The sequence below is a fragment of the Haliaeetus leucocephalus genome, unplaced genomic scaffold, assembly GCF_000737465.1.
Source record: "Haliaeetus leucocephalus isolate CR32 unplaced genomic scaffold, Haliaeetus_leucocephalus-4.0 Scaffold646, whole genome shotgun sequence".
Lineage (NCBI taxonomy): Eukaryota > Metazoa > Chordata > Aves > Accipitriformes > Accipitridae > Haliaeetus > Haliaeetus leucocephalus.
This window is the reverse complement of record NW_010973082.1, coordinates 3744763-3757268: the sequence shown is the minus strand read 5'-3', so window position 1 is coordinate 3757268 and position 12506 is coordinate 3744763. Positions and strand designations below refer to the sequence as shown.

General features: G+C 38.5%; 1 protein-coding gene across 5 annotated transcripts in view; it reads right to left on the bottom strand.

Annotated features, from left to right (window-relative positions):
* The window catches only part of PECAM1 (platelet/endothelial cell adhesion molecule 1), a 34353-nt gene that overhangs the window by 14476 nt on the left and 7371 nt on the right, over positions 1–12506 (bottom strand). For 2 of the 5 annotated variants that reach the window (XM_010578630.1, XM_010578631.1), the window contains exons 8-11: positions 9905–10186; positions 9392–9499; positions 8489–8516; positions 7954–8024 (exon numbers count right to left, since the gene is read on the bottom strand). In XM_010578630.1, coding sequence (XP_010576932.1) covers positions 7954–8024; positions 8489–8516; positions 9392–9499; positions 9905–10186 — 489 coding nt within the window. Of the gene's footprint in view, positions 1–3901; positions 4220–6608; positions 6666–7953; positions 8025–8488; positions 8517–9391; positions 9500–9904; positions 10187–12506 lie in introns of those variants that run through there. The other 3 variants (XM_010578628.1, XM_010578627.1, XM_010578629.1) reach the window with 3 other exon arrangements.

Below are 12506 nucleotides of genomic sequence, written 5' to 3'. Positions count from 1 at the left end.
TTCTAATTTCCCAAAGCTAATTTCACTCTTTTTAATTCTGTTAAGCAACCTTTAAGTGTTGGGAGCTAAGACATCAGAATTGAATTGCAAAACTGCTATTAATTTCAACGACAGTAGGAGTTACACTTCACTGAGTGCCTAATCACAGCTTTCAAACTTGCAGTTTTGGCATGAACTTTCTTTGCAAAATAGTCTGAAGATCTTGAAGCGCATTTCATGTGGTTATGAACTATTACTTAAATGATCAATTCAATTTCCAGTGAAGTAAGAAGTAATCTTCTCAGAATTTTAATGAGAGGTAGCTCATTTCATTTGGAACACTTATTTTTAACAGATTACAGTCTTAAATCTACTCCTGTTGACTCTGTGGAAAGACTTGGTGAGAGGCATTTCCTTAGCTAGCTTTTTTTTTCAGACTCATTTCATTAAATTGTGATATAATGCCACTGCCCATGTTATTTTCTTTGTTAATCATCCAGAAGTTGTCTCAGCACTGAAAAAATGTGCTAGGAAAAATTACTTGGATGATTTGACATTTTGTTCCCACTAACTTTATAATGTTGCCACCCTGCAGATAACTAACCAGCTATAAAAGTAAAAGAAGGAGCATGTTCTTACTCAGCCATGATTAGCGGTTTCTCTCTTCTCACTTCAGGGATATTTCCTGATCTTACTTCAGCACTAGCCTTTGTTTTTGCTCCGATTAACAATAAAGAGTCTAAATCATTTTGCTGCCTTTTTGCACCACTAAGCTTTAGAAAAGATAAGCACTGTATTTTTGTCAAACATGATCTCTGTAAGTATTAAATGTAACTATTCTCTAGAATTACCACCTCTTTAAATATCAAATTAACATTTCACTATGACTACCCCAAATAAGAGCTGGACTGTGTAGCCCCAGCTCTACCTCATATTTGTCTAGCCTCTTCACCCATACTTCAAGAAGTAGGCATCAAGTTATTTCCACATGGAAGTTTAAAATAAAGCAGTGAAACTTTGTTTCAAGCAAGCTTACCACTCACTATCAGTAACACTGGTTTTTGCTCCTCATACTGAAGCATAGCACATATGAAGCTCTTGATAGAGTAACCTATTTGCCATTATACAGGTAGCGCAGACATGGCTGGAAAAACAGGTCAAAGACAAGATGTACATCCTTCTACAAGTATGTAAACTTGTTTTGAGGTGGCATTCAATTATTCCTGATTCCCAAGTGACATAAAGGCTACTGTTATAGCTTAGATACTGCAGCATTTTTTGCAGTAGTCTTTCACAATACATAGAATATGATTCTCCTGTTCCTGAGAAGAACATTAGTATTGACATTGACAACAGTGGCAGGAGGAACAAATGTTTGGGAAGATAAATTAATTTGAAGTTAGTTGTGAGAAATCAAAGAAATCTGGAATTCCTCAGAAGGCAGAAGGAATCAGACTCTATGTACAGCCTGCTGGATGAGATATGCATGCCCAGAGAAAAGGTAAGCATGATATACTTTGTCTTCATTCAGAAAATAGGTGGAATCAGAAGAGGTGCAATAGGGATTTGGAGCTAGGTGATAATCTGAAAGGTCTGTTCCCTAAGAAGGACTGTTCATAACCCACAGACAGACATGAAAGAATATTATGTTTGAAACAATACTTGTACAATAACATCAGCGTGGCAGAAGTATGGGTGGCATTCCTATGGCTGAATTATTTTTGTGGGTGTACATGATTATTACAAGGGTATATAAAGAAACTTGGCTTTGCTTCTCTTTTCCCAAGAATAAATATCATCCTGTTCTCATTGCAATAGGAAGTGCAGAGCTGAAAGAATTCATCTTGCAACTTCGTTTCATATAACTCCTTCCATTTAAGCAGCATCCTCAAGATGCTCTAAAAGATTAACACATTAAATACTTGCAGTGCAGTTGCCATTTACATAACCAAAGCATGCATTTGCTAAGCATCACTTGTGCCCTGGGTGCAACAAAAGAAATAGATTAGGGAGCTATCATATCTCAATATGCTGGAGGCACATTTCAGTCTTATAGAATCAATTAATGTTCTGTATGTCATAAATAGGCCTGTAACATGAGACAGCATTCAGTTAAAATAATCTGATCTAATTTACATACTATCTTTTAAACATTATTTTACAGTTTGCAGTTTAATGGGGTTCAGTCTACATAGCATGGATACTATGTTATTACTCAGTCTGGTATTGTGCTGGTTTTGGCTGGGACAGAATTAATTTCCTTCATAGTAGCTCGTATGGAGCTATGTTTTGGATTTGTGCTGGAAACCGTTTTGATAATTCAGGGATATTTTAGTTATTGCTGAGCAGTGCTTACCCAGAGCCAAGGCCTTTTCTGCTTCTCACCCCACCCCACCAGCGAGGAGGCTGGGAGGGCACAAGGAGTTGGGAGGGGACACAGCTGGGACAGCTGACCCCAACTGACCCAAGGGATATTCCAGACCATATGACATCATGCTCAGCATATAAAGCTGGGGGAAGAAGAAGGAAGCGGAGGGACATTTGGAGTTACTGTATTTTGTCTTCCCAAGTAACTGTTATGCGTGATAGAGCCTTCCTTTCCTGGAGATGGCTGAACACCTGCCTGCTGATGGGAAGTGGTGAATGAATTCCTTATTTTGCTGTGCTTGCACGTGCGGCTTTTGCTTTACCTATTAAACTAACTGTATCTCAACCCACGAGTTTTCTCACTTTTACTCTTCCAATTCTTTCCCCCATCCCGATCTGGGCGCAGTGAGCGGGCAGCTGTGTGGTGCTTAGTTGCTGGCTGGCATTAAACCATGACAGGTATACTGGAATAGTGTTATGTATCAGGAATGGGATGAAAAAGCTATTTTTAGAGATGCTGATCTTGCATTTAATAGGGCTTTTAAATTAAATAATCATGTACTAGCATATCTTTAACATTTTACACCATTGTATTGTGTAGTACACGCTCTGAAACAGTTGGAGCAATTAAGTATTAGCCCTATTCTGAAAAAGGGTACAACTATGGTATCTCAGTGCAGAATTTAGCAGACGTGGATAAACAGCATGCCTAGAACACAGGGAAAACTCTGTGATGAATGATACCAGCAAGCAAAAACAGAGAAAGAATAGGAGGACTGGCTGTTCCAGGAGAGCTTTGCTGCCAAGCTTGAAGAGTGAGCAATTTTGCCCAAACATCTGTATTATTAACTAAACAATCGTGTCTTTGGTCTCTGAAATATGTGCGTGGTCCTTCCTACCAGGAAAAAGCAAATTGATCCATTTCTTCCTCAGTTTGCTTATCATTCAGCTAAAGCAAAGAGGCTAGAAGCATAGCATAAACATCTCTCATGGGTTTTATTCACTCTTAGCTACTTGAAACTTTTTGAAAATTTCTGAAAGATTTAACAGCTTTCAACACAAGGGCATAATGATATCACAGTTCTCCAGATGACACAGAATGATTGAAGTGTGCATTTGGATGTTGAGAATAATTTCAGTGGATATTTCTCCTTCAAGATTGCAGAGACATGTACCTTAGCCTCATGCTATGAGGTCTGATTACTGTTACCATAGAACTACAGGTAGGAGGCCAAAGTCAGCTGGGCATCAATATTCTCATTTCTCTGTTTAATATGCCACAAAATCCAGGATGGTCTCCAGGCCTCTCCAGACTGAGAGACTATATCTACACTGGTCTCTTTTCCTTCTCTATCACAAGTGAATTACAGCTTTGACCCTTCAACCAGCTCCTTTATAAAGGAGGAAATTCCACTGCTTTCTGTTCTCTCTACTATCCTACCCTGTGGCTAACGTCAAATGGCTGTCACTGAATTTGGACTCTGTAACACGAAGATTCGCAGCAGGCTGCCTTCTGCTCAGAGCCACAGGTCCAGCTGTGAGCCCAGCTCTGCACAGACCTCATGTGGATGGGAAGGGCAAGTGCATGAGAGGATCCCAGGGGAAGAAGGACTGCAATGAACAACAGCACGGTTACCACAGTATCATCTAGATTAAGGACCACTACTGGCATGAAACTGTCATGCACACAAAACACAACCTGCTCTTACATTCACAGGTGCCAGTATCAGACGAGTGTCATGGAGTGGCAACATGCCCAGAGTTGCTTCCAAAACAAAACCATAGAGGCCAGACAGTTTATTACCTCTGTGAGGATCAAGCGTTGATACTTCAACTTCAGTGTACTCCACCTCAGCACTCTCAAGGTCAGGTCCTGCCCCAAAAATATCAAGAAGATGTTTCTTTGTAGGACTGCATGCTTCATTTGAGCTGTGGGCCTGATCCTGCTGCCACTGAAATTAAGGGACAAGTCCTTGTTGACTTGGATAGGTGCAGGATCAGGCCCTATTTATGGGAGATGTGAGTGACTCTGCTAAGAGTTGTAAGGCCAACCCATTCCTAATGGTCATCCCAATCTGAAAGGCAGTAAACCAATTCAAGTCAGATTTCTGAAACCGTGGGATGTGCAAATTGTGCCTAAAACTCTTATTTTCAATTTAATACCTTCAAAAAGTGGCCCAACACAAACAGAGTGGTGAATTATCTGAGATTCTCCCATAATCCTGCTCCAGCTCCTCTCTCTTCTATTTCTCTCCCTACCATTACTTTTTCCTCCTTTTATATGGCTGCTATGGCAGGACACTTCCCATTCTCCACTTTCCTCACATTTAAAGCCTTCTCTAAGTCTTTCATGGCCTCCCTCATCACCTCTCATACTCTCAATTTCTGCTTTGCCGATAAGCAATTTCAGCACTTTTCTCTTACATTTCCATTCAGGCTCTCCATAGAAATCTACAACAGCAACCCATCTTCCTCCTTAGAATGCTTCTCTGCCACAATGCCATCAGAAAACCTGACAATGATTAGACACCTGATTTACTAAGACTACTGGCTGACAAGTATTAGCTACCTAGATACAACATAGGAAACAGCTGTTGCTTTCTACTCTGTCTTTTCCTTACAGTGGAGATGGTTTCTACTAGATTTTTGTAGAAGTTGCAAGGAACCAAAACAGTCAGACTGGAATCCTGCAGAACTGCTTGTGGGTTTTTTAGAACAGAAATTAGAGAAAGATCTAATGATTAGAACAGCAAAGTTTTGGAGCAGCCTTCCAATAGCATTGGTGAGAGAAGGAAAAAAAAAGCAGAACAAAACAAAAATGGTGTTTAAGGTGGCATATTAGTTAATAACAGAGTTTAAATGACATGCTTCCTACAATAGCAGTGATTCTGAATGATCCATACAGCCTTATGTTCCTATGTTTCTGCTGTCTGTATGTTTGTTTTGCATGAGAACATTTCTCTAGTTCTAATTTGGCTTATTCAGGCCACAACGGAATAACTTCCATGCACCGACTATAAGCTCCTTCCTTTTACTTGCTGAAGTAAAAGCTATTGCCACACAAATGCAGAACAGATGCTGTTATTTTCAGAGGTATGTGAATAATAGACTTGTTTTTCACATCTGGTGGAGAGATCTGCAATAGCCTAGTTGGTTTTAATGAAGCTGCCCAATCCACAGTAGGTAAGGATTGAACCTGTTTATTTCTGGCACACATGCAGGTCATTAGACCAAAGCCCATTTCATCTGAAACAGGTAGGATACAATTTCAGGGGCGGGGGGAGAAGTCATTGAGCTAGAGTTTCCAAAGGTTGTTTCCAAGTTTTCCTGTGAAATTAACTTGGTGCAGCACCTGTCTCTTAGTTCTGTGCTACAATGCTACCCTGCACACTCAGAATTGCATCAAAGAATTATCGATTAGAAATTCCTGCCACCCATATTGCATACAGGCTTATGCAGGAGTTTAGTTCCATGCTCTGGATTAATTTTAGCTTAACTTTGATCTTTAGTTACACTAGATGCCTTTCTAACTATCTTTCAACTCATGGTCCAATAGACAACCAAGTCAAAATGTACCATAAGCCATCAGAAATTGCATCTAACCCATGAAAATAATTTCACATCAATATAAAACAAAAATATATGGGACAAAGTATGCTTTCAGATGGCAATACCCACATATTTAAGTACTATTCTTTGACTAAATATCTTTAAAACACCAGTCTTGAAGAATACAATGTGCTAGATGATGCAATACTTGATGACACATTTCAATGAATACATATATATAGCCCACATGGTGTCTCAAGGTATTTGGCAGGTTATTTTATTCAGATTTCATAGAATATTGTTTTTAGGTTTAATGCTTAAATATTTCAAGATCTGCAGAAATGAAGAAAGGACAGAGAAGTAAAAGAAGCAGAAGTCTGTAGAAACGATTTTTTTATATATATATTTCTGATTATTTGTTGTGTAGAACTTAAAATTTTGAGTTTAAGTTGTACTATTATACCATACTTCATTAGCTGGCCTGGAATCCAGCACAACTAATTACACTTCATAACGCAGTTGGTAAATGGGTCCTATCATTATCATTTCGCACATATGGAAAAAGAAATAAGCTCAGCAAAGGAGTCTTCCCCACTATGAAAGAGAAAAAGGAAAGGACAGGACCTATCAAATCCTGATTGCTACCATTAGAAAACATCACAACTTTCAATCATAAAATTATTTTAAAATCTATTGTTTAAGTATGAAATTACCGTTACTCTCATCTGTTGATTTCATGTGATTTTCACTATCTTCAATGTAACTCGATCCTAAAATATTAAAGCAAAAGTTAGGCTGACAAAATATTTATTATAGCCAATTAAATAAATCAGATACATAGCTGCAATTCCTATTGTCATTATGTTTTTTTACATATGAGAAATTCTATTTTGTCATGGTTTAACCCCAGCTAGCAACTAAACACCACACAGCCACTTGTTCACTCCCCCCGGATCAGGATGGGGGAGAGAATCAGAAGAGTAAAAGTGAGAAAACTCGTGGGTTGAGATAAAGACAGTTTAATAGGTAAAGCAAAAGCTGCGCATGCAAGCAAAGCAAAACAAGGAATTCATTCACCACTTCCCATCAGCAGGCAGGTGTTCAGCCATCTCCAGGAAAGGAGAGGTCCATCATGCATAACAGTTACTTGGGAAGACAAAACGCCGTAACTCCAAACATCCCCCCTTCCTTCTTCTTCCCCCAGTTTTTTATTGCTGAGCATGATGTTATATTGTATGGAATATCCCTTTGGTCAGTTGAGGTCAGCTGTCCCAGCAGTGTCCCCTCCCAACTCCTTGTGCCCTCCCAGCCTCCTCGCTGGTGGGGTGGGGTGAGAAGCAGAAAAGGCCTTGGCTCTGTGTAAGCACTGCTCAGCAATAACTAAAATATCCCTGAATTATCAAAACGGTTTCCAGCACAAATCCAAAACATAGCCCCATACTAGCTACTATGAAGAAAATTAACCCTATCCCAGCCAAAACCAACACATACTTTTAGATTCACACCTAGGACATTCATATAACACAGGTAGGAAGAATGTGGCTTTTTAAAGGATCAGCTAAGAAACACCCAAGGGTAACTTTGTTTCTATCAGGTGCTCTAAGCAACATGTCCACCTATCTTTGTAAAGTGCATTGAGATCCTGGAATGAAAGGTGCCCAGTCATGGCAAGTTAACATTGCTCTACTGTGGCCACATTACAGGACCATGTGCCACAGCTCAAATTTCCACTCTGAAATAATTTTTGTGCAGCTGTGTCAAAACTGTCAAAAACAGAAAGCAATTTTCTTTTACCCTGATTTCTCCATCTGTAACATTGTTAACCGACTGCCTGGTAGAAGCATCTGAGCAGACATAAACCAATCTTTGTATAAGACGTGCTCATAAAAAACTGTGCAAAGACGAAATGATAGAAGATACTTGGGAGAATGTTATTGGTATTCCTCTGTATTCTCAAAACACTGGGTCCTTTCCAAACAATAACCATGCAAGTCCAAAACTTTAAATAAATGTTTAATTAAGGCAACTCACTAATAGTCTTACAACAAAATATCCTACCTGTATAGTAATCTCCATCATTATGCTGTCTTGTCAGTTTTTCACTTGTCAAGTTTGTAGCCAAGGCAGAACTGAAAAGCAACCAATAAAAGTTGATGCAATTATCCAAAACCAGTCAGTAAAAACAACATGATGATATGCAAACATCAGTCATTGTCTATGCTGACTACCACACATTCTTAACTACTGAAGCTAATGAAAATTTTGCCTTTGTCTTTAAGAGAAACACAAACAAACTTTAAGGTTAAAAATGTTCCTTCTTGCATTACTCTTCTTTAAGACCTCTATATTTTTAATTCCATATCTAAATGCACTCAAATGCAGGCCTGACATTCTTGTATTTCTCTTAGGTGGCCTTTTTTTTCTATTTTTAGAGTATTTCCTCATCCTGTTGTTGTGTTAGCAGGTGGTGCATGAAGTACAACCATCTATTGTCTGCAGGTGTGTGCCATAATAAACTACATTCATATGGTGAAAGGCCTCCAGCCCTTTAAACAGAAATACTTCACCATTACCATAAAGCAAGCCATCTTACCCAGACATCTCCATGGATGGTCCTTTAGCTTGACAGAGAAAAATAAAAGCATCTATTAATAGATTGCACAAGTAAACAAATTTAAAAGTAAAAATCAAAACAAAAATATAGTGATTATCTACCCAAGTCAGAATAATTTCTCTTGGCTATCACAAAATTAATTATCTCGTGTCTTACATCCTGTTTATCACCCAGGTCCCTTAAATGTCTCTTTCACAGACAAACTAAGATCCCAAATCCCAGACTTTAGCCTGGCCAATTTAAGCAGTCTGGGACAACCAGATACTCCAAATTTTCCCAAATATTTTGCAATGTACTGGACAACACAGGACAAACGATATTTACTTATTTTCTGAAACACCAAGATCTGAAAGAATACCTTAATGATAAAAGACAAATCCCTAAGTGAAACTGTATTACAGTGTGGGGAGAAAAAAAAACAACCCCACAAACTAATAATCTTAAATTTGTTTCATGACGACTAGAGAAGTACCTCAGTTACACCTGAGTTGGGACCCCAAATCAAATTGTCATAGCTCTATAAGGGATCAAAAAAATCCTCAGGCCCTGTCTGCCTCTACATTGCACAGGACTGAATTCCAGACCTAGGACTGCATCAGGACAGAGCAATTCTGGCCTATCTCAAATAACCTTTGCTTCACTAGTGCCTTCCCAGCACCATTAGTTAGATGTTCCCATTCTGCCCAATATACTTGGAAAGGTTCAGCACACTTGCAGATTAATTTGGGCCACCCAGCATTTTTAAGTAGTTTTTTAGTTTTTTTAAATTGTATTTATTCATCTCCTGAAGCCTCACCCCCACAAGCCTTTTCTCCTGAAACAAATGCAAGTTTAACTGTAATATGTTTGTCACCAAACAAATAGAAGGGAACCATTCATTACCCTTTTTCTTCTTACACAAAAACCACCATAAAGTGAGAGTTGCTGCTCCTGCGATAGGTATTAGGACAAATGCAGCAATGATTCCTTTCTGCCAAGCCGCTAAGATGACTAGAAATAAGAAAGACATGTTTAAGAGAGTATGTACAGTGACAGGTCATCATTACCAACTTCTGCAGTTCCTGACCTTTCATTTTACTACAAACTGGCCTTCTTACACACTGGGGAAGAACTTTAAGGAGACTTGCATGCAAAGTGAGCCTCTCCTTTGTGACCAAAACTCAGTACAACAATGTATTGCTTTTAGCTTGCATCTGGCTCCTTTGACTTTTCAGCATCCCTTAAACTATTCTATGCAAGTTGGACAATCTCTGTTTATAAATGATCTCTCTATTTAAATTCTGACAATGGTGGAACAAAAACAAGTAAGGGAGTTATACTTAGTAACATCACAGATAACATGACCACACCTGTCATGATGACATAATACGCAGCTTATCATAAAAGTTAGCTTACCACTGATGGTTATTGGATGGCTTTTCACATCCACATTAGCTCGATTAGAAGCTATGCAGTAATACGTCCCCGTGTCCTGCCTGTTCATTGCTTCCTTTCGCCACATAACTCTGTCTGCATTTTCACTTTTTTCAAATAGAAGGACATCACGATCAGTTTTTCTAAAAATCCTGAAGTGGATTGGCCAAGATCCTTCTTTCACAGAGCAGAGAAAGGCAGTCTCACTGCCATCCTCCACTTCTCCATATGGAATACTGCCCAAGCTGGCATTCCTGATTGGTACTACAGACGAAGGCACAAAGAAAACAAATATTAGCACTATTAGAAATAACTTTGATGATAAAATACTGTATTGTAGAAATACTTGCTTTAATGCTTGGTTAAACAGAGACTGAATGCACAGTATTAATCTTTCTGAACAGTCTCTGCCAGACAGCATCCTCTAATAAATATTTTTATACATCCAGAAATAGAGAGGGCACTATGAAGAAACAAAGCAGACATAGAAGGAAACTATATCCATTCCACAGAAGTCAGTCAGCCTCTTTTCTTAAACTCCTTTGGATGCCCCTCAGGCCCCAACCTATGAATTAATTAATTTTCAGAAATAATACACTCAGCAGTTTGATAGTGTAAATAATTATAGTTCAATTTATGTAGCTATGCTTTCATAGTTATGTTATGTTAGAGTTATGCTATTTTATGCTAACTGCATTATATCTTTCTTGTAACATACAATCATGAATATCAGCAGATAATGGATCAAGTTATTCAAAGGTATAAGCAAGTCCAAAATTCTAATGGTTACAGAATATAGCAAACACAATGCGAGAAGTTAGTTTTCAGTTGAACAAGCTGTAAGAATATACATAGCCAAAATACAGTTTTTAAGTTTGCTCTTTTACAAATTAAGTATATTGGCATATACAGAGCTAGCATAGGAGCAGGTGAGCATCAGCACTTATAATTACATTGGGAAAAAATGTACATACATTCTGTGATGTAAGGCACGTAAAATGTTAGTAGCTTCACAAAATGTTTGGGATATGAAGCATCTGTTTTGCTAAAATCGCTAAACAAAATTTCTCTGGAAATATTATAAATGTGTTTGGGGCAGGGTCATGGATAACACAAGGCAGATGTAAAGGAGGAGTCATTAAGGCAACACTGGTACAAAAGCAGGAGGAAACCAAATCTGATATGAGAAGATGCTAGTCATGAAAGCAGTATTTGTATTAGATAGGAAGCAGGAAGCAGATTTCAATAAAAGACTGGGTTACTACAACTGACCTCATGATAGAGAGAACTGCTCTGTAAAACCTTTTTTCAGATCTGGTACAGACAGGAAGGACAGAATACACAGAATTTGAAACCACCACCTCAGGAGTGGTGGACTACAGAAGGTTGGCTCACCAGGCTCCAAAACCTAACTTTCTATTCAGAACTGCCAAACAGTGTTACAATATATCCTGAACCACTGCTCTAACAGCTGGGATACACTAGTTCCAGCAAAGAAATACCCACTTGTTAATGGACTAAGATTATGCTTTGTGTTTGTTTATTTGTTACTTGTTATTTCAAATTACCTTGACTTTAAATCTCACTGGATAAATCTCTTCAGAGTTTTATCATTCAGCTTCTCTCTAGTGTTACCAAAGCATATCCTGGTGGAACTGATGAATTTAATGTGCAGTCCTACTTCTACAGTCTAGGCAAATGCAAATACTGTATTCAAATACCTGTTTGGGGGCTCAGAGAGTGGAAAGCATGTCCTTCAACTGTGCAATAATCCAACTGACTCAGAAGAAATGCAACAATGCTGGATGCATCTGTTCTAGTTGTATACAACTCAATGTCAAAACTCAGAGAGAAACCAGCATCTTGACCACAAGTTTATCTTATTAAAACCAACACAATTTGGGTTCAAGATGGGACACAAAACTGAAAACTCCTTGGTAGTTTCAATAGGTCAAGAATAGACTTCTGCTCTGGTCCTGCACTACTTTGCTGTAACCAGGTTACGTAAACCTAAAATACTGCTGATACATTCAAGAAAAGTAGCAAGGAGCCAAGGGTATGGGTTAAAATGGCTCTACAAGTGGATCCACCATCATGAATTCCCTTACTTACAGTCCCAAAGAACTCTATTTTTTTCCACTAGCTGTATGCAGTTACTATCTGGTCAAATGACATCAACATAGGTGCCAACAACATGCATAGGATACACAGCTCTACTTATCTTTCACCACATATTGCCAGACCACTACCAAAATAGTCAAATTTTTTGACAACATCAGACTGATGAAACTGACCAACTCTGAACCAAGTAAGGTAGAGGCGACACTACTGAGCAGACAAACATTTTGAAGATGTTACAGGCAAATTATTATTTCCTTTAATAAAAGGTCAATACCTTGGTTCCTTCTGTAGATTAAGAATATTCTCAGGTCCTCCAGGAGCAGCAGTCACAATCAATGCTTTATTTCCACTTGTGTAGGAGACTATTATTTCTGCTTACCTCATTCACTATTAAAGATGAACCCCAACAAGACATTATCTGTCAATGTGAAGCCTGCAACTCTTAGGGACCTTCATCTAGTGT